Source organism: Carassius carassius, chromosome 15, assembly GCF_963082965.1.
Source record: "Carassius carassius chromosome 15, fCarCar2.1, whole genome shotgun sequence".
NCBI classification, from domain to species: Eukaryota; Metazoa; Chordata; class Actinopteri; order Cypriniformes; family Cyprinidae; genus Carassius; species Carassius carassius.
The window spans coordinates 34,122,560-34,145,005 of NC_081769.1; the positions used below are offsets into that span (position 1 = coordinate 34,122,560).

Here is a 22,446-nt window from a genome sequence, read left to right on the forward strand (position 1 = left end):
AGAACTACATTCATTTTCTGAAACAAAACAGCCAGTGTAATAGACAAAATGGTGCATATAGTTTAAATGAATACGGTGATGAATAAAAACAGAAAATGAGAGGAAACTCCCTTTTTATTTCAATACAAAAAATCTATACAAAGTATTTCAAAACTGACGTTCCATCGTACAGATGTGGATGACTGCAAACAGTCCCAAAACAACATTAAATTGCATTAAATCATTTAAACACAAAACAAGGACATTGTTCATCTAAAGCACACTTGAATGATGGGCTACTAGAGCAAAGCAGTCCAATGAAGGGCAACAGGTTTAAGTCTCAGTGCTGAATACATGCATATTTACTAGATACATCACCGCGAATGACAACAGTCTATAAAAATATAATCAGAAGCAATACTTAAGATACCCTTTGATGCCAATGGTTTAGTCAGGAAACTTGTCCATTATGTAACAATCCACATGGCACAAGGGCAGTAGGAAACCATTGGTTTTTTGCAACAGGCTCCATTGTTTAACATTACACTTGTGACAGAAGCTGTGGGACGACAGCAGTCTTTGGGCATTCTGACAAACACAAACAGTTCTTAGCATAATACATGCTTTCACTGAAATCTGAGAGGAGCACAAGGACAGATGAACACTAGTTAGGCAGTAATAACTGAGAGGGAACAGCCGGGGTGTTAGCGGAGTAGTGGAGCGCCTGATGAGTCTGTGGCCGAACTCGAGTAGTAATCTGTAAAGGAAAAGATCATTTTGATTTTTGCAATTTATGGACTTCAAAACCTCTCGTAGAGTGCAACTCAAATGTTGTAAGGCACAGTCATGTAGAATCGTCGAAATTTAAATGGGAATGGTGGAAAAGAAACTCCCCTATGTGAATTTTTTCATTGTTTGGTGAACTTTGACATGTCAATCCGCAGCGCCGACCAGAAGCAAGACTCTTGATTTGGAAATGACTTCTGTGTGGGTTGAGATTCGTAACGTAGGCCCTGTTTACACCTGGTTTTAAGATGTGTTTGTGTCGGTCTCAAACGTTTTGAGATTGTCCACTTTTGATCACTTCCAGAGATAGTCAGAAACCCATTCGACTGGATTGATTTTGTAGAGTAGATGCTCATGTGGTCGAATCAGCGCCAACAGCCACAAAAGAGCACCTCTTCTCTGCCTACTGACATAATTCTTAAATATTTTGCGACTTGTTGGTCAAGCGCACCAACCAGATGGGATTTAAACTTTGCCGTCTGAAATCGAACGATTGGTTTGAAGGCGAAAAAATTTAAAAGCCCAATTTTCTCTTACCATTCCTAGTTCTAACATAATCCCACAGCGTTCTGCGTAAAGCAGCAATAAAAGCTGCTGCTCTCTGTACTGTTTTTTCCATTTTTCAGTATAGAATTTCATAAAGCAACACCTCACATTTAGACGTTACACAGCGCAAGAAAAGTGAGACCTTTAGACAAGTTGCATAATGAGAGCGCCACCATTATATGAGGAAGGGTAGATGTGATCTGATATGGGAGAATACTGGATAAACTGCTTGGAGGCGAGCTAAAGTGAGATGAGAATTCAGCATTCAGTGACAGAAGCTTCAGGCCATGCAACTACAGTTTACGTAGAGGGGGCATTATTCTTTGGGGGTATAGATCAAAGACAGGAATGCCAATTTGACAGTAGAGAATGAGTGAGAGAACGTTTGGAAATGGAACCGTTACAATAGAGCATTGAGAAAAGAATACGCCATCCTCAGGGTGCAATTCCACCATGGTTAGGGTTAACTTGGCACCATGGTGCTCAATTATCTTTTCACATCAGCCATCCAGAAAGTTTAAGAAGCAAAGAACAAAATGCTTACTTTTCCCGCTGTTGCCTCTCATCTTTCGGGCAAGTTCATCTGACGGTGTCAGTTCTGACACTAGCACCTCAGGTTCACCTTGAGGGAAAGAGAAATAACGTCAAAAGACATTCAAACATCATCGTGCCCTACTGACACTCTTATCCACCATCAGTTACCATCAGGTTTGCAAACTAATATTTTGATAATCGATTAATCTGGCGATTACTAGAACGATTAATCGACTAATCGTCGATTATTCCACTGATCAATCGGTAGACTTTGAAAATTCAGCTTTTGCAGTTAAAATACAGAGTTATTCATATTCTAACAGCTTTTGAAAATCATATTAATGTAAATAGAATTATTATACGATTAAATATATTTGGCACACAAAATTAGATGGCACAGAAACACGTTCATTCACCATGTAATTCGCAATATGAAAATATGAATAAAAAAATCATTCTGCCTGACTTTTGGAAGTCATATGAAAAAGAAAAAATAAATGTAAGTGATAAGACGTTATAGACGTTTTTGGATAAACTATATTATTCACAGCATAATCTCTCTTAAAATACCTTATAGGGTTATGATAATCAAAACAGTCCTGAGCTAGATCAAGCTTTGATCTCTGCAAAACAAACTATCACTTAATAATATTTTTCCCCTAACTAATAAAAAGATTTTATCATTAGCTAGTTTCACATCGGAGAGCTGCTATATAACAAGAAATTTGTAATTCTAACTAAAAGTAAAACTGACTCTGGTGTTTCTTGTTTAACGCTGTAAAGCCTCTTGATTTAAGGCCATCTACTGCATAAAGTACTATATAAATAAACGTAACATGACTGGACTTTACTAGATTGCCGAACATCCACATCGTGGTAATCAGATGCTTTCTTAACTGCTGCTTTCCCACCACGGTCAGTTTTGTTGAGTTTATTTCATTATTGATAGGAAAGCACCCAGTATATATTTACATATTCATCCAAACACTGCTCAGCAGCTTCAGGTTCGGCTGCGTTTGCTCTTCTTATCTTGAAGTGCATCCAAGAAAGCTGACAGTCTTGGCTACAGCGCTGCACTGGTCAAACCGCGTTATTGCAGGCTCTTACATCATTAGGTCATATGAGATCAAACGACTTCCCGATGTTTCAGCTCTACTTACCATCACTAAAGGTGAAGGTCATGGTCTCGTTCCCACTGTCGGGCAGCGTTCCATCCCTCCTCCCGTTAATATGCTCCATTGCATCGTGCGATTTATAGTCTTTGGTTTTGTAACCTTTCGAGGATTTGTTGCGGGTGCTGATGCGTATGACGCCGTGTACCAGCCGGCACTCCGCTTCCTGCTCCTCCAAGTTGTAGTCCTGAGCAATGCTGTTGATCAGATCGCTGATCTCGATGGTTTTCCGGGAGAAGGACACGTCGGATGTGCATTTGGCAAGCTGCTCGATCTGGTGCATTTTATACAATTCTAGAAGCTTTTTAGTGATCAGTGAGTCGATGTCAGTGCCACCGTCATCCAGGTCGTCTAGATCCAAATCCTCCCTCGAGTAGATACTCTTGATACTGGTATCGCTGATGGGACGCAGGTTGTTGTCACCCTTTCCAGTCATTCTGGTCCGTCGTGGAGGTGCATCCGAGTTGACAGGGTACTCCACTTTCTTGCCAGCAAAATAAACGTCGCCGTACCTGAAGCTTTCAGAGCTTCGCAACGGCCTTGATTTGCTCGGTTCGAGGCTTACGCCGCACGTGGGATTGGACAGAGCCAATCCATTAGACTTCCTTGGTTCCGGCTCGGTTTTTAAAGGCTTGTCAGTGGAGCTCTCGTTGGGCGGCAAGCAAGGTTTGCGAGAGCCATAAAACCCACAAGTCAGAATGCAGCAAAGCACAGCTTTGCAACCACTCCAGCCTAGAGAGGCACATGAGCCGCAGGCTTGCGTACCTTGAGGAGAGTCAGCGGAGCCTGGGATAAAGCCCAGGGTTTCTGAGCCTCGTCCATTGGCGTAGTGAGGATGGGTTTTACGGGGGAACTGCGAGTCTATGCTACGAGGTTGCTCTCTGTAGTTCTCCTTGTAGGTCTCCTGACTGGTTCTGCTGTCCCTGGAGTAGGTCCGGCTTTGCCTGTAGCCATCGGCCCTAGAGCGGCTTGAGCCATGAGGACGCGTCTTGTGATGTGATCCTGTGCTGTGGCCAGGCATAACTCACCACATTCAGGACCTGCAGGAACATGATGGGACGGACGTTAATGCATCAACAGCTGAGACAAAGCATCACTTCTTAGGCTTGTTTCACGAACAGAGTCAATATGTGGACCACAAAACCAGTCATCATCTGAAAGCTGAATAAATAAGCTCTTCTTTGATGTATGGATGGTTAGGATAGGACAATATTGGGCCGAGATACAACTACACTAGTCAGCATTTGAAGTGGATAAAAACCTTTCATCAAAGTTGTCCTAAAACCAAAATGTGTTCTTGTGTTAGTACAACTTTGATTAACTTTTTTTGATCCACTTCAGATGTTGACTACTGTGTTTGAAAATCTGGAATCGTGAGGGTGCAAAAAATAAATATTTATTTGCTTTGTCCAAGTAAAGTTCTTAGGAATGCATATTACTAATCAAACATTAAGTTTTGATATTTACAGTAGGAAATTTACAAAATATCTAAATGCAGCATGATCTTTACTTAATGTCCAAATGATTTTTGGCATAAGAGAAAAATTAATAATTTTGACCCATACAATGTATTGTTGTCTATTTCTACAAATATCTCTGTGCTACTGATGACTGCTTTTGTGCTGCAGGATCATATACAGTATTAACAGATTGCAGTGTTCAAACTGCATGCATAAAAAAGCAGCACCATCATACCTGCATGTAGAGATGTGCTGAGCCTATTTTTGCAGAATGTTGCATGCATGATTAAAATACAACATTCTTTGCCATTTAGGTTTTTCTGGAGCAACTTGAAATGACAATTAAAAAAAGACGGCTTTCGGGACATCTGATTAAAACCAGGGAATTTAAGCAGCTTATGAGCACACTTTTAGATTTCACCATTTAATTGTGATGTAGATGTGTATGTAGTCTTCTAATGTAGTTTGTTATTCTCAATCAGGTTCTCCTAACCATTTTAAGGCTGTATTTATTTAATTAGAAATACAGAAAAAACAACAATATTGTGAAAAATTATTGCAATTTATAATATTGGTGTACTGTTTTAATATACATGCGATATATAAAATATAATTTATTTCTGTGATGCTCCGCTGTATTTTCAGCATCATTCCTCCAGTCTTCAGTGTCACATGATCTTCAGAAATCATGAAAATATGATGATTTACTGCCCGAGAAACATTTCTGATTATTATCAGTGTTGAAAACTGTTGTGCTGCTTAATATATTTTTGGAAACTATGATACTATATTTTTTTATGATGAATGAAAAGCAAGCATTTATTCAAAATATTAATATTTTCTAACATTAATATCTCTTTTTATCTCTTTCACACATCCTTGATGAATTAAAGTATTAATTTGTTGATTTCTTTAAAGAGAAAGACAAATTTACTGACCCCAAATCTTCTGAACTTTTTTATTTATCAAAGAATCCTGAAAAAAGTATCACGTCTCAAAAAATATTAAGCAGCAAAACTGTTTCCAAAACTGATCATAGTTCATGATATTATTGTGATTTCTGAAGATCATGTGACACTGAAGACTGGAGGAATGATGCTGAAAATACAGCGGAGCATCACAGAAATACATTACACTTTAACACAGATTCACACAGAAAACAGATGTTTTAAAATGAGAATATTTCACAAAATTACACTTTTTTTTCCCTGTATTTTGACACAGCCTTAATGAGCATAACAAACTCCTTTAAAACCACACACTGATCCCAAACCTTTGAATATATATGCTGTTGCAATTACTATGTAGATGAAAGACTTGTGAAACAAGCCTTGTTATATATAAGCCAAGTTCAAGAAACTGAGCCAAATATATATATATATATTAAACTGTGAGTGCCAAGAAAACTGATCAAAATTTTTTTGTGAAAATACAAATTTAAAGTGTCAGATTTAACATTTATTGCACTTCCTCAAGCCTGGAGATATAACCAAGATAAAACACAACTGTGCAATGATGATGGAGAAATCAAATAATACATGTTATTTACAAAATGAATTCATCTTCACCATTGCATCAGTATACCACCGAGCATATGTTGCCCGACTGGGTCAGAATACCACATATATTCTGTCTCTACATGTGTTGTGCTGCAAAAGGCATTTCAAACATGTCAACAGTGAGCTGATCTGGATCTAGATAGCATAGAGGGGTTATCTATGCAAGCCTGAAAAATGTGATTTGGAGCAGTCATATCAGGATTGTAATATTTCACATGGGTTTTTTGCAGGTATGCCATATGGGTTCCTTATGTGCATTGGAAGGGTTTATCAGGCAATCAAATATGCCAAATAATAACCTTTGTTTTTAAGAGTTGTTTAAGCATGTTTAAATTTAGTAAAGAGGGTTTCTTTGGTGGGCAGGAATTACTCGATCATCAAGTTATTTTTAAATACACTCCCTTCTTGTGACTTCACCTTTCATATACAGTTAAGAGTCTGACTCAAGTATTGCGTTCTTTGTCTAGAATCATGCGTTTTTGGTGAATCCTGTCACCAATTCTCAGAAAGCTGAATGTCATCCTAACTGTGAATGCCTGATATAGGTATAGATAAGTATTGTCAGGTATCATCAATCTTAGACAGTTTGAGGAAACTCTTGTGAATAATCCTGTATAAAGTGGGTGGGAAAGAAAACCCCAGAATATATTATTGTCACAGAAAGGACTTGGTTATCAATTTCAGTGTACACAGAGTTTATAGAGCAGGCCTGTAAAGTGCGCTCAGGCCAGTCCCAAAAACTTTATTTGGACTTTTCAGCATTTTATGCATGGCATGCATTGGCAAATTGCAGTCTGTATGTCCAAAACAACAAAAACTTTTTTTTAACAGCCTCAAACTGCTCTCGTCTGCATGCAAACAATATTTATGGACTTCACATATATATTTACGCCTTTAATCCTATGGAAAGTCCCATTACTTCCAATGCAAGCGTCCAAACGAGCACACATCCACTGTGATTCATCGATCCAGAGCGTGCTCGGAGCAGATGGTTTGTCGAAGTGGCACTTACCGCATAGGCTCGGATCAAATCTTCAGGTGTTTTGAGCTCTTCAAGATCGCGGAAGTAGTCCGAGTGTGAAGTTATGTTCTTTCTGACGCTTTATAACCTCCACTTCATCGATCTTTGTTTTGATTCACTGACTGGACACGAGTCAAACGTGTGGATTTCGGCTTTCTGACTCGGCTCGCAGTAAAGCTTTGATCGGTGAGATTCGTGCCGTCTGCGCCGTGCCGTATTTTACCTGCGGCTACAGGTAAATCCAACGCCCACTTGCAGGTAAGCAGTGACGTCACTCCCTGGAAACGGATGTGTTGCTTAAACCTCCTAAAATGTCTTTTGTTCGTTTACTTTTGCCATCCTTTAAATCAAATAAAACGTGAAAATGGTATTGCCAGTGTTTACAGTAGCCTTGGCAGTAAAAAAATAATCAATCGCTTAATGGTGTTACAGGCATTGGTTAAGTCTAAAAGTCATTTCTCATGCACTAAACTCAAAAACAATTTTATCAGGTGTACCTTTTTAGGTCTTTGGTCTAACATCGGTTGTTCTCAATCTGATTAACAATATCTAGGTTTAGGGGGGAGTTTTTTTTTTTACATGTTAAATAAAAAAGTAATTAGTCCATATGGATCCAATGTCAACAATATTAGCATCTGAAATGGACAATATCTTCTGGGTTGAAAAAGTCCTGAATATAATGTCCAACAACAAAAGCTTAGGAGGATGTAAGTTTCCTGCATGTGTATATATATTTATGCGTTTCACTCTTTACTTTTACTCTTTTTTTTTTACTTCATTTTTTTACTCTTTCTTCTCACTGCATTCTTCTTATATCTTCTATACTTTTTCTTCTGTTATTCACTACACCATCCCCTAGTTATAATGAAACACTCTGCACTTTAGTATAAAGTATTCAATAAGATAGATCTTCATTTGGTTTAAACGTAATCCTTTTATTGTATTAATATTTATTTAATACATTTGTTAAGCCTTCTCAAGTTGATCTCTGATATAATTATTACTCGTCAGTCTGGATCTCATCAAATGCATGAATTGAAAGGTAATGGATAAAAGCAGTAGGAACCCCAAATAGAAAATTTTATGTACATTTCTGAAAAGTATGAAGCATTTTTGTGTAATCATGCATTCTGTAAGATGGAAATGTCATTCGTACTCTACAGATTTACTTGCACTGACTAGGTACATAACTGTATATGCACACACACACACACACACACACACACACGTGCGCCAGAGGTGGTTTTTCAAACATGCTGTAATATACTGCTTTGCCAGAAGCAGAGACACAGATTAATATAGGCTGTCTGGTCTTGATCAATTGCAGTCATTAGTTCCAAGCTCTAGAAAGCACATAGAGAGATTCACTATGCGCTCGCAGGAAACATTACACTCCAAATCCTTCATTGTGCCCCATTTTCCCCTAATACACCCCTTCATTTCCCTTCTTTCCTCAACCGTGGCGAAATATCGAGGACACAATCTGTAGCAGCGTACTCTGTGGGCCGCACCAAATAATGTGATGGAGAGGATTGTTTCAATCTGGTGAATAGGTTATGAAATATAATGGAGCCCATAATTCAGTCAAATAGGGTTAGATACACATGAGAAGTCATTCAGTGTGTCTTCAAGTCTTCTTTTAACCTCTAGAATATTTGGTTTAGCTCTGATAATCAACAGTTTTATACTGTAAATCTTGTGTCACAAAGTTTAAAGGAAATAGATGTGGGTTTTGTGGCTTTTAGTCCACACTCTTAAAGGGTTTTTCACAGCAATGCCATTGAAGAAGCATTTTTTGTTCTTGAAAGGACCATTCATTGATCGGCGCTACTTCTTAGTGTTAAAACATTTTAATAATCTAAAGAATCTTTATTGTTTATACTGTAATCCTACACAATCACAAGTTCAGTGTGATAACATTTAAAAAAAAAATTTGTAAAAGATTTAGAAAAGTAATCCAAAATAATTTAGTATTTATAATTTAATAAAGGGTAACATTTTAAACAGTGACTTGTAATCTGTAACCTATGACCTTTCCAAAGTAACCTTCCCAACACTGATTAGCAAATATCATGCATTTATTGGCATTACATCGGGTATCAGTCAAACGTGTTTCTAATGAATGATATCTGCCAAACTGTAATGGTTTTCCATCTATTTAGGAATCGTCAAGCACACCACTTTGCTACAAACTGAAATATCAGAACATCATATCTACAGAAATGTATTCATCGTGCAGTTATAGTGTGACGTCGGATGGGATCTGTGTGCTACGGGCATCAGTAGAGACGTGTGCCAAATGTGGATCCATTCGAGGCCGACCCTGCTGACCATGCGAAACGTGACCCAGTCGTGGATCGGAGTCGATTTCGTAACGGTAATGATACCCCTCCAGCACATCTCTACAGGCTTCATATATATCCGTGATCCACTTCTTAATACCCTTTCGATTGAGGTAGACGACAAAGAGGAAGACCATCCCTACGAATCCCAACACTAATCCAAGAAACACATAAGAAGTTTGTAGGGACAACTCGGTAATCTCTTCGCGAACATTACCGTAACACCCCAACCCCTGTGCGCTAAAACCCCGCAAAGATGCCCCACGAAGAGAAGCAGGGAATTCGCAAAACAGCCTGTCCACATCCTCCACCCTGACTTTCGAACTGTTAAGCCAGTTTGTGAACTCGTGCGCTTCGCAAGTGCATGCATACGGGTTCTGACCCAAAAGTAAACGTGCACGGCCGAGTCGCGCCAGCTCGCGCAGACCCTCGTCGCTGATCGTTCTGAAGGCGTTTCCAGTCAAGTCCAGCTCTAGAAGTTGCTCGACGCCAGAGAAGGTGCCGTTGTAGACGGCCACCAGAGAGTTGTTGCGCAGATGCAGATGCCGCAGGTTCGGAAGAGGAGCGAACATCCCCGGGGGTAAGAGGACGAGCCGGTTTCCCGACAGATCAAGGCGAAGCAGGTTTGTAAACTCTCCCCAGCGCAGGGCGGTGATGAGATCCATCAGAGATGAGTAGTTATAGAGAGACGAGCGCAGGCTGAGCTCCTGAAGAGGACTGCCAGGCACCGAGAACGCCTCGGGGTGGATCAGAACCAGCGGGTTGTTGTTCAGGATTAGAGAACGCAGCGTGAGCAGAGAGGAGAACGCGTGCGAGCCGATCTCCATGATGCTGCGAAAATAGAGACAGAGTTTGAGGATTTTAAATGATGGAATATACAAATCAGCAAGAGCACATCACTAAACCTGTATTAGTGTTAAAAATACAGACTATAGTGAAGGAGGGATGGATGGATGGATGGAGAAACGATAGATGGATAGATGGATGGAGAAACGATGGATAGATAGATAGATAGATAGATAGATAGATAGATAGATAGATAGATAGATAGATAGATAGATGGATGGAGAAACGATAGATGGATGGATGGACGGATAGATAGATGGATGGGTGGATGGAGAAATGATAGATAGATAGAGAAACGATGGATGGATAGATAGATACAGATGGATGGAGAAATGATAGATGGATGGATGGATGGATGGATAGATGGATGGATGGAGAAACGATAGATAGATGGATAGATGGATGGAGAAATGATAGATAGATAGAGAAACGATGGATGGATAGATATATGGATGGAGAAACAATAGATTGATAGATAGATGGATAGATAGAGAAACGATGGATGGATAGACAGATGGATGGAGAAACGATAGATAGACAGATGGATAGATAGAGAAACGATGGATGGATGGATGGATGGATAGATGGATGGAGAAACAATAGATAGATAGACAGATGGATAGATAGAGAAACGATGGATGGACGGATGGAGAAACAATAGATAGATAGATAGATAGATAGATAGATAGATAGATAGATAGATAGGTTTAGTGAGTTTCTCACCGGTTGTCGCTCAGGTTCAGGAGTGTGGCGTTCTGCGGTCCGCTGAAGGCGCTGGGATCGAGTCTGGGAATCGCGTTGCCGGTGATGATCAGGCTGCTCGCGTCGCGTGGGATCGCAGCGGGGACGCGGTGGAGAGCGGCAGACGCGCAGCGCACCGTCCGTGGAGAACACTCGCAGCGCGGCGGACACGACGCGACGCACGCGGAGACGCACAGCATCGCGCAGACGAGCATCAGCGGCATCATCCTCGCGGTCCGGAGTGAGTGCACATGCTGTCTCTAACAGACACCTCTGATCTCTGAGCTATAGCGCGCGAGGGAGGAGCTGGACACACACGAGGTTGAGATGAGATAATAACATCACACATCTTTACTTTGCATTGCATTAGATTCCCAACTATAGCGCTGTAAAAACAAAAACTATAAATGCACAAACACATTTTACAATAAAATGAAAAAAGCTAAAGCAATTAATGTTGAAGATGAAGACAGTATTGTGTTTTTGTGCTTACTGGATGGAGTTTGTAGTTAATGTGATTCTCGACACCTCTGACTATTATAAGACTTTAAGATAGACTTTAACTCTCATTTTTGCATTATTGACACTGTTTTCCTAATGAATGTTGTTCAGTTGCTTTGACGCAATGTATTTTGTTTAAAGCGCTATATAAATAAAGGTGACATTGACATTGACATTATACATGTCCACTAAATATTTTCAAAATGCATTTGATTCAAACACATTCTGACGAATCAAACATCATATGCACAAAAAGTATGGAAGCTTGTTTCCAGATTTATAAATAAATAAGGGTAGTCCTAATAGTGACATTTTATCTCACAATTCTGAGAATATCTCACAATTCTCTGTTTCTTGCTATTTTTGTCATATAAAGTCAGAATTATGAGATGAAAGAAAAAAAAATCACAATTAACTTTATTTTTTTAATTCCGTTGCAGAAAAAAAAAACAGAATTACAAGATGTAAACTGAGAAAAAGTACAAATTCTGGGTTTCTATATTGTAATTCTGACTTTTTCTCAGAACTGTTTATATAAACTTTATTTCTCACAATCTTTTTTCAGAATTATTCTGACATATTAGAATTGTGTAACGAGAAAGTTACAGCTTCCTTTTGAAATTTTGTGGCAGAAATAAGAGAGATACAGAACTGCAAGATGTCAGATATTTAGAGATTTGAGTTCATGCATCAAAGTTCTAACTTTATATCATAATGGCAAGTTTATATCTTGCAATATTTTGTTTCTCAGAACTGAAAAAAAGTCTAAATTACTTTTTTATTTTTAATTCTGTTGCAGTAACTAAAAAAAATATAATAATTACGAGATGTAAACTCAGAATTCTGAGAAAACATTTTTATCTTGCCATTCTGACTTTTTCCTAACAATTGTATCTCCCTTTTTTTCCCCCAAAATTGTTCTTAAATGTCAAAATTGCGAGGTGAAAAAGTTACATACCTTTTATTTTTCCATTTTTATTTCTGTGGTGGAAACAAAAAAGAAATACAACTGCAAGATGTAAAGTCAGAATTGCAAGAAAAAGTTCATATATCGAAATTAATTTTTTTTCTCACAATGGTGAGTTTATTTCTTGCACCTTTTTTTATTTTTAATTATGTGGCAGCAATAAAAACAGAATTGCATGTAAAGTCAGAATTCTGAGGAAAAACGTTGCATGATCTAAACTTAAAATTGTAAGAAAAACCTCAAATTTGTTTGTTAAATCATGTGAACCAATCAGCTGCGAGCAAAGTGACAAATCTGATGCAATGAAGCCACTCCCCCTTTTCCTTCTGAGCGAAACTATATAAATATTTAAATTCAGTTGATTCCTATGCATAATCTTTTATTTTCTCTCTGCTGCTTTGTTTAATTTTCAATAAGGACATTTTGCACACGTCAAGTTAACAGAGAGTGTTTGGATCTGTCAACTCTAAACCTACTCTGAAACAAAGGCCACAGATCTGTTGTTTTAGCATTAAACCGTGTGTGCTTGCTTTCTTTCCAATATTATATTTTGTGCATCTTAAGTGAGGACAAACATTGACAAATGAGGGCACTTTACAGATATACTGTTGTATTTGCTCATGTAATATAAATGAATGAACATGTAAACGTTACAGAGTCAAAAGGAATGAACCTGGAATTAAGAAAAATGTACAGCCTCCCTTTAATGTAAAACAATCTCCGCCTGAGAACATTCAGAATCATTTAAAACAACTGATGAAGATCGACGAGAGTTCATAATGATGCGGAGATCTTCAATCTGCTGCCGTGTGTCATTTAGCCCCATCCATGATTATATAACAGATATATCAAGAGAGTCATCTCTCTCGGTCATCGCAGGTGGACCGCCAGGACGATGGTGACCATGACCCCAAAAATCATCAGGAAAGGCAGCCAGGTCTTCAGGAACCCCACGAAGCTGCAGGACACCAGAAAGAGAGGAACAGAGTCCCTCGATGAAAACATCAGCCCACATAACATTACAAAAATGTCAAGTCTCAGCCTTACAAACCCGTTTCTAAGCAGGGTCTCTGCAGGCTTCACGATTTAAGTCCATTTAAGACCAAGTAAAGATATTTTAAGGAACGCAACAAGTTGTTTTAGCAGCATTTCAACGATTGGAAATAGAACCTCCTACCAATCTCCATTACCTTTTAAATCATAGCTCTGTTTACCGATTTTAGAAAATAAAACATTTCTTTTATTGTATCTTCTGATCGCACTGCGAAAAGGTGAGTCCGTTTTTTATCTTGTTTTTCAGCGCAAATTCTTAAATCTAAAAGTTAGAAAAAAATGTATATATCTGCTACACTAAATAAATAAATAAATAAAAATCATAGTATTTTTTGTCTTGTTCTCCAGTATAAACATCTAAACGTTTACTGGAGAAGCAAAATGGTTTGTCATGGTTTTGCTTACAACAAAAAAATATATATTTCAATTGGCTCCGAAAAATAATCTTGGGTCAAAGGGAAAACAAGAGGGATTTTCTAACCCCACTGGCAGATATTTTTTCTCGTTTTAAATAAAAACTAACAAAATTATCTTTTTTTTTTTTGTGTGAGAAAACAAGACTTAATATTTTAAGTCATTCTGCATCTGCATGAAATGCATCTTAATTTAAAGATGTTTAGGTATTAAAAAAAAAACTAAATACTGGAAGATATTAATTTTTCTGCAGTGCATGCAACATTTAATGCAATGACGTCATGAATTTGAGACTTTCTGCTATGATTTAAGACCTGAATTTGTTGAAGGGCAAATGAAATGACATTTTTTGCTTTTAAACGATGACTTTTGAGGATAATCTTACACAGAAACCCACAATCCATCTCTCTCTCTCCAGAAAGCGTCCTGCTGTCCTCTACAGCGCAGTGCGGAGAGCCCAGCGGAAACACACGGACATCTAAAGGGGAAACACGGCCACCGTGGCCATAAATCATTCCGTCAAAGGTAAGGACACACTGACTTCTAAAAGCTGAAGCTGTGTGCTGTGTATCCTGCACAGAGGAAGCTATCCCAGAATGCCCTGAGCAGGTGCAACAAGGGAATTCTGGTTATAAATACGGTCTTAAAAAGTCTTAATTCTCCCTTCCAGAAATGAATGGTTTAAAAGGTCTCAAATCTGAACAAACAGTCATGGCATTAAATGTTGAAAATGACTCTCTTCATCAGTGTTTTGTTCTGTGTTCCAGTACTAATATCTAAACATCCCTAAATCTATTAAAACAAGAACAAATGTCAAGTCAAGTGGATATTTCTGACTACATTGGCAGATATCTGTTCCTGTTTTAATCAAATTGTCATGAAACATGATGTAACATCTCACATTTACCTGCAAAAAAACCTCATAAACATACTTAGAATTCATCGCATTTCCTTAAAAAACACTTACATGCACGATGTGTTTTTATGTTTATACAATAGTACTGTATCTTCTTATTCAGCATCTCAAATCAATCATCATGTCACAGACACAGTTATATCACAGATATTATCTTATAAGAGAAATAAGAATTATAGCTAAAACAAGTTGTAATTACATAAACAGAAGTTGCTACATTTACTTCCTTATTGTGACATACAGTACATCTGAGTGCAACAATTTAACAGAAAAAAAATAAACGTAGGGCGGGACTTGGTTATGTGCATCTGTTGTTGATTGGATGATGTGATATGGAGGCGTGGCTTTCAAAAGTGTATGCAGATGAGCACTAGCCTGCAGGGGTGGAGCTTAAGTCATGCATACTTCACTAGTTATGCAGTTATGATATTATAATCACTTCACAAGGACATTATTTGTCTGAGATACAACTATTTGAAAATCTGGAATCTGAGGGAGAAAAAAAATCGGAGAAAATTGCATTTAAAGGTGTTCAAATGAAGTTCTTAGCAATGCATGTCACTAATCAAAAATTAAGTTATTTATTTACGGTAGGAAATTTACTAAATATTTTCATGGAACATGATCTTAATATCCTAATGATTTTTGGCATAATAGGAAAAATGTATAATTTTTACAATGTATTGTTGGCTATTACTCCAAATATACCCCAGAGACTCAAGACTGCGTTTGTGCTCCAGGGTCACGTATAAAAAAGAAACCCATGGAATAATCAATAACATGCATTCAAAAACCCCTGGAATTTGATTCCTTTGATGCTGAAGCTCACCTGACGTGTTTGCTGTGGATGAAGCTCAGTAAGCAGAGGTTGACCATGTTCCAGGAGGAGCTGTTCTCGTAGCGCATCAGGTTTAGAGCCATGGCCACATGAGAGTGACAGTTATCACAACACAGATTGTGCTGCAAACACAACACAACAGAGCCAGGTACAGGTGTGGAAATTAACTGGGTTGCAATAAACAATACAGCTTTTTTGTACAGACTAAAGAGTCGTTCAAAGCTGCGGAGACAAACTTTTTCCTATTGATGGTCTCTTTACAATCCTCATACATTATTTTAGGGGTGTGCGATGTATATCGTCTGGAATAATATCATAATTGTTGTTTAACGACGTGCGATTTGACATTATCGAGTATTTTGCAAAAACCAATCAAAACCACTACAGAGTGCATGCAATACGTGAAGTCTAGACTAATGCGAGTTCAAGATAAGATGGCAACATTTTTATGTTTAATATATTAAAAAATGCATTTGTAATTGCATTTAAATGCATTCAAGTCCTGCACTAAACATTAGTGTGTAAATACATCTAAATGCCAAATCAGATGCAGCTTCTGTGTTTCCTCTGCATTGCAAAGATTAATTTTGGTGATTATAATTTGCTTGGTAAAAGCCCAAATGTCTTATTATTCTAATTCACTGATTAAACGTAAGAATTTAACTTAAAAGATAATGCAAAATTTTAGAAAAATGGCCTTATAAAGGTTGAAATGCCTATAAAAGGTAAAAATCTTATTGGGAAAGATTCATTTCTATCACTGCTGTGAAAGGGCCACCACACAGAATATGAAGAATATCAAAAACTTAGCACACATTCATTGGAGCTCTGACCATTCTGTTTTTGTACTCCTCTGATGCCTCATGCACAGCTAAATCCCAGGCGTTCACTCCGCCGCCGTACACTTTATTCTTATCCAGCTTCCAGTACCTAAAACAGCAGTCATTGAATTAGTCACACACTATTTCTACAGTATTCAGTCTCATATGCACAGGTGATATCTGTCACAAGCTATGTTTCCATCATCTGTAGTTTAATATGTATTTTGGGAAATTGCATCAATTAAAAACGCTAATTCTAAAAATGTGCATAAAAAAAATGTATGCCCTCAACTAAGTAGGATACATTTCTTATCCATTAAGAAAACATGCGCATAAACTACTAGGGAAACACTTTCACTGAAATAAATTCCTTAATTTCTAAAATGCTTCAGCAAAGTCTTCCCAGAACTGCATTCCCAAAAAGCAGACTCTGAAAATAAGATAACTTGACCGCATTTCTTCTGTGCGCTCCGAAGCTCGTAATTTATTGTATTCAAAAATTATTACATACAGTGCCTTCTGCAGCAAATTACATTCTTCTTAATGATATTTAGCATGAGGTATTTAGGAAGTGATGATTTTGTTCTCTTCAACTCACTGGATGGAAATGGTTCTTCATTTGCAAATGTTTTATGCGATATTACAATTTTGCGCGCAGGTTTAATTCGTAACTTTGGATGGAAACATAGCTACATTCACTAGTTTTAAACTCACTTTGTTGGCTTTCCAAACGCCATGTTGTCCTCCTGCGGAAAATAGAAATTATAGTAGTAAGTGCATCAATGCATTCATGATAACGCACAGTCAGCTCAATCATTAGAAGTAAACTCACTGATACGAAAAAAGGCCCTGCGAAATCCCTGATCACACCAGTAGATGTGCAGATGCCCATGTGACCAATGAAGGGCAGGAACCACCTGCAAATACAACAACAATAACGAGTATGTCAAACGATTAATCCCATCCAAAATAAAACCTTCTAACATCCTCCACCTCCAATATCAACTCTAACAGCTGACGACTTTTCTACATTCTTCATTAATAAAATTAAAGCCATCAGTGCACAGTTTTCCACACCACATTCCACAAGCTCCTTCAAGATATCTTGGAGTGGTGAGGTGTGAAAAGTCGCAACAATCTAACTACTGGGGTGCCTCAGGGCTCAGTTCTTGGACCACTTCTCTTCTCTGTCTACATGGCATCATTAGGTTCTGTCATTCAGACAGACTCTTACATTAACATTCCCTCTTCGTGGAATGACCTGCTAATCTCAATCCCAGCAGTGGAGTCCAAGAATCGGCTTAAAACACATCTCTTCCATCTTTATTTGACCCTCGAACTCTAGCACTCACTATTCTAATTCTATTCTTTAGAAAAAAACTCTCTTTTAGACTTGCACTCTATTAATTGACTGCTTGTCAAAAAACACTAGCTTTTCTAATCTTTTTGTATCCTGTTTTCTTCTTATTTATTATACAGTTGACAAAAACAAAAAACACTAGCTTGCTCTCTTCTTTTTCTATTCTGTTTTCTCTTTTCTATAATAAAATGTTAAAAATCCCTTGCTACGTGTACTGTGTTAAGCTAACTGAGACTTGTTATAGCACTTGCATACCATTTCTCTTTTGTTGATTTTGATTGCTTCTGTTGTCCTCATTTGTCGCAGTGTAAATGTACACATACATGTATTACGTAAACAAATCGTTTGACAGCACTAATAACAACACTCAGAGATGATCAGTGTTTCCTGCTGAAGTGTGTTTCCTTCATCAAGTGAGGATTATAGGAGCTCTATATATTATATGTTATAGTTGTGTAACCGAACAGAGCGGCTCCGGTCGTTACTCACGTCAGAACCGGGATGGGGGTCCAGACGATGCAGTGCGGATAACGGCACATTTCTTTGTCGATTTTATCGAAACCGGCGTGAAAGTGCTTCATTGTGTCTATCTCGGAAACATCCGCCATCACAGTCTGTGCGCGGTGACGTCATCAGGGCGCCGGTGTGCGTGGTTGCGTTAGATCAAAAATACAGTAAAAACAGTGATATATTATTCTAATTTAAAACATCTGTTTTCTGTGTGAATCTCTGTTAAAGTGTAATTTATTTCTGTGATGCACAGCTGTATTTTCAGCATCATTCCTCCAGTCTTCAGTGTCACATGATCTTCAGAAATCATTCTAATGCAACCTTGGTGAGCAGAGTTTCCCCCCAAAACATTAAACAATTTTAACTATTCCAAAAATTTTGAAAGCCAGTGAAATATGTGACCCAGGAGCACAAAACACAGTTTCTTGAAATTGAGATTAATGCATCATCTGTACGCTGAATAAATCATCTCTCCATTGATGTATGGTTTGTACAACTATTAGAAAATCTGGAATCTGAGGGAGCAAAAAAATCTAAATATTGAGAAAATCATCTTTAAAGTTGTTCAAATGAAGTTCTGATCAATGCATATTACTAATCAAAAATTAAGTTTTAATAAATTTATGGTAGGAAACTTACTAAATATCTTCATGGAACATGATCTTTACTCAATATCCTAATGATTTTTGGCATAATTTATATATATATATAATTCTGACCCATACAATGTATTGTTGTCTATTGCTACAAATATACCCCAGAGACTCAAGACTACTTCTGTGCTGCAGGGACACATATAATATAATATAATATACAGGCTAATTGTGTTTTCTTTTTTGTCCAAAAACTAGTAGTAACACTATCAAGGTCACAATAACCTATGTAGATATGTACTTAATTGGCTTCATAATTTCAAAGATTCCTGTAAGAACGAGGCCCTGGCTTCATGCATGACATCCCAGCAGTGTAAGATCAGGTGTGGCTTGTGAGACATCTGGGGCACCGTACAGCTTCCTCCATCACCCTAATGACTCCTAGTGTTCACTGTACTCTCAGTGTGCTAACTAGAGCACAGCTGCCAGCAGATACATGAGAGACTTTGGGTTGGGATGTGTTCTAGATCATTCCATATTAAAGCAAAGCCCATTCTCTGCACTACAGTAATGTGGACTGTGTTACATGCTACTATAGCTTACTACATAGTGAACACTGCACAGGATGCACTGTATACCTGTGAGATGTAGCACAATATACTACATAGTATACTACTGACACTTACACTGTACACTGAACAAATAGTAAACATCTCGTTTTACATCACATTTGAGTTTAATTAAGACTTTTATTAGCTACTATTATACTTTTTATTAATATTTTGAATGTTTGAGTTTTTATACATGTAGCTTTCATAGTTATTGTTGCACATAGAAGTTAAACTCAATTTAAATGAGCGATGTCGCGGGAACTAGCTGAAATATTGTACATTTTAATTTTATTTCAGTTAAACGTTATTTTAAACTACAATCTCTCTTTTTTAATGGTTATAATTTTACTTTCCTTTGACTGCTACGACCATGCACTGAATCAACCCAAATACTTTCATTTATACCAACAAAACACATTTTTATGGGTTAAATCAGGTGAAAATCACTCTTTAAGGTAACAATTACAGTGTCTTTTTTAAGGTAATGTAATGAGTCATTCACAGTATGCACACTATATAGTATGCTATACTAAACAGCCATGGCCTCGCAGTCCTTCTGCCCTAGATGTGCGCTATACTTTCCTCAGTAGTGTATGTAGGTCAGGTGGCCTTTAGAGGACACAGGTTTCCTTCACTGTTTGTGGCACAACACCGCAGCAAATGAATTAGACACTGAGGAAAAAACTAAGTGTTCAGCAGAAAAACAGACTTTGAATAATTGTGGGCAGGGAAAGTGAACGTAAAACACCTTCATCAGAGAAGCGCACAGGGATTCAGAGGCGAATGTATTTGCGTCAATTCAGAGCAGCCAATCAGCTGCGAGAATCACATCTGCACCGCAATCTTGAGGCTGTGCTTTAGATACAGTAAAATAAAAATAAAAATGATGTTTGTAAAATAAAAAAAAATATTGTTTTGTGTTCAGTCATTCATATGTTAAAAACAAAAATAAGACGGATGCACCTCAGGCTTTCTGTGGGTCTTAAAAAGTCTTAATTCTCCCCTTCACCTATTAAAGCTAGCCTACAGAAGGTATTGTAGCAGAAAGTCTTATTTATAAAGTTGTGGCATTAAATGTTGCATGCACTGCAAAGAATGAACATCTTGTTCAGTAGTATATTCGTCTCATTTTTTTTCAGTACAAATATCTAAACGTCATAAAATCAAGACGCATTTAATGGAGATGCGAAATTAAGTCGAAAATGAAGTGAGTTTATGCTTAAAACATGATCGAATATCTCTCAGTGGGGAATGAAAACTTGATTTCCTTTTAAATTAATGTGATTTGTCTGAGCTCATTGAAAGATAATTATTGTTTTGACCATAAAATAACTTAGTTTGATTGATTTCTTGTGAAAAGCAGAGGAACAAACTGATTCGATTGAGTGAGTCATTTACTCTGGAGCCGCTCTGATTGATTCAAACTCGTGACTCAGTGACTTCAAGTGATTCACTAGCAAAAAAACAACAATAAAAAAACATTAATTTTCCAATTTTACCATTGCTTGTAATGATTTTAAAAAGCACGTATAATGATCATCGTTGAAACTGAGTTTTCGAAACTCCGAATCAGTTAAACTATTGCTTCGCAAAATGATTCACTGTTTCGAATCGCTCTAAGAGAATCGTATTGCGAATATTTTTTTTTATTAAAGGGCTGTAAACTCCAAAGACGATAAAGAAAATTCTATATATAAATAATTCTCTGTATTAAAGAACAGCAGAGTCTACACCACAGTTATAACGATAAAGCCACGTAGAAACGATATCGTTGGAATCACTTTCAGAATTATTTTTTACAGCTGATGAACAATAAAAAAACTAACAGCCAATCAGCCAATCAATCCTGCTGTAACGAGCTGGAGAATTTAAAGCAGCAGTTTCGCGAATCGTTTTAGTTTGGAACTTTGGAGCAGGTTCGCGAATCATTTTGCGAATGGATTGATTCACGATCCGAGTCCTGGTTTGAAATGATGGTCGATTCAAATCAGGACTTCAGTGTGGGTTTGTGAATCATTTGATTCGGAGAGGACTTGCGAATCATTTTATTTAGATTAGGACTCAAGACTGAGATATACGATATTGTCGCGATATTAAGGCGATTATCATACAGTATTTTTTTACATAACGCCCAGCCCTAGAATGTACAGTAAAAGATATTTATTATTCTAGCGTCCAGATTATTATAGGTAACTAAAACTTAACACATAAAAAGCTAAGCTAAGCTGGCTTTAAAAGGTAAATATATATATATATATATATATATAAAGAAAATAAAAATTCACACATAATATTTGTAAATAAATTAATTTTATTTGAGACAGATGGGAAAATAGAGTGGCTGTGCGTTGTCTTTCCAGCGCTTCCGATGGCTCTACATCTGAAATTAGATCAATCTAGTTCGTCTCCATTATAACTGCATTTTATAAAGCCATGCTGCTGATGAGAAAACTTAAATTTTTTTCATATAATACAATGTTTTCCTTTGAAGACCCCCAGCAATGCTCATGACAGCAACGACAGAGCTGCTGCAGAACTTTAAATGTCATTTATTTTTTTATACGATGCACTAAACTATACTGGAAGATGACTGCAGTGAAACAGACACAAATATCACAAAATAGACCCAATTCTAGTCTCTTTTTCCTGCTGTTAAATCTCATCTTCTCATAGTACACTGTGAAAAGTCTCTCTCTGTGTCTTTATTCTTCTCAGGTACATCGATGAAGATTAATGTCCTGCTCCCGATGATGAAGGTAAAAAAAAAAAACCCCACAACAAACCCCCTTCAGAACATCATCATCATCAACAACAACAACAAACATTTTCAGTCCCAGCAAACCTGACTGGATAAACATTCACAATGCAAGTCTGGG

The 22,446-nt window shown here is 37.5% G+C and overlaps 3 protein-coding genes across 3 annotated transcripts; all 3 read right to left on the reverse strand.

Moving 5' to 3' along the window:
• Positions 1 to 96: 96 nt before the first annotated feature.
• Positions 97 to 7,315, reverse strand: kdf1a (keratinocyte differentiation factor 1a). Its single transcript, XM_059568609.1, has 4 exons — positions 7,049 to 7,315; positions 3,006 to 4,057; positions 1,856 to 1,933; positions 97 to 736 (listed from the first exon to the last, which is right to left on the reverse strand). Exons 2-4 carry the CDS (start codon positions 4,036 to 4,038, stop codon positions 684 to 686), a joined length of 1,164 nt encoding a protein of 387 aa, XP_059424592.1. The 5' UTR covers positions 4,039 to 4,057; positions 7,049 to 7,315; the 3' UTR covers positions 97 to 683.
• Positions 7,316 to 8,765: 1,450 nt separating this feature from the next.
• On the reverse strand, positions 8,766 to 11,248 carry tpbgl (trophoblast glycoprotein-like). Its single transcript, XM_059567154.1, has 2 exons — positions 10,969 to 11,248; positions 8,766 to 10,230 (listed from the first exon to the last, which is right to left on the reverse strand). The coding sequence occupies exons 1-2, from the start codon at positions 11,211 to 11,213 to the stop codon at positions 9,297 to 9,299; spliced, it is 1,179 nt and encodes a 392-aa protein (XP_059423137.1). The 5' UTR covers positions 11,214 to 11,248; the 3' UTR covers positions 8,766 to 9,296.
• Positions 11,249 to 13,047: 1,799 nt separating this feature from the next.
• On the reverse strand, positions 13,048 to 18,506 carry tmem222a (transmembrane protein 222a). The gene is made up of 6 exons (XM_059567155.1): positions 18,346 to 18,506; positions 17,329 to 17,413; positions 17,211 to 17,242; positions 16,509 to 16,605; positions 15,667 to 15,797; positions 13,048 to 13,412 (listed from the first exon to the last, which is right to left on the reverse strand). The coding sequence occupies exons 1-6, from the start codon at positions 18,462 to 18,464 to the stop codon at positions 13,325 to 13,327; spliced, it is 552 nt and encodes a 183-aa protein (XP_059423138.1). The 5' UTR covers positions 18,465 to 18,506; the 3' UTR covers positions 13,048 to 13,324.
• Positions 18,507 to 22,446: the final 3,940 nt, after the last annotated feature.

Excerpts from the sequence above, each read along its gene's own strand:
- kdf1a (XM_059568609.1), bottom strand. The coding sequence starts at position 4,038 with ATGCCTGGCCACAGCACAGGATCACATCACAAGACGCGTCCTCATGGC. Across the intron at positions 1,934-3,005 it reads GACCTTCACCTTTAGTGATG|GTGAACCTGAGGTGCTAGTG; the intron begins GTAAGTAGAGCT and ends CTTTCCCTCAAG. Across the intron at positions 737-1,855 it reads GAGAGGCAACAGCGGGAAAA|ATTACTACTCGAGTTCGGCC; the intron begins GTAAGCATTTTG and ends TTTCCTTTACAG.
- tpbgl (XM_059567154.1), bottom strand. The coding sequence starts at position 11,213 with ATGATGCCGCTGATGCTCGTCTGCGCGATGCTGTGCGTCTCCGCGTGC. Across the intron at positions 10,231-10,968 it reads CTGAACCTGAGCGACAACCG|CATCATGGAGATCGGCTCGC; the intron begins GTGAGAAACTCA and ends CTATTTTCGCAG.
- tmem222a (XM_059567155.1), bottom strand. The coding sequence starts at position 18,464 with ATGGCGGATGTTTCCGAGATAGACACAATGAAGCACTTTCACGCCGGT. Across the intron at positions 16,606-17,210 it reads GCGTTTGGAAAGCCAACAAA|GTACTGGAAGCTGGATAAGA; the intron begins GTGAGTTTAAAA and ends CTGCTGTTTTAG. Across the intron at positions 15,798-16,508 it reads AGGAGTACAAAAACAGAATG|CACAATCTGTGTTGTGATAA; the intron begins GTCAGAGCTCCA and ends TTGTGTTTGCAG.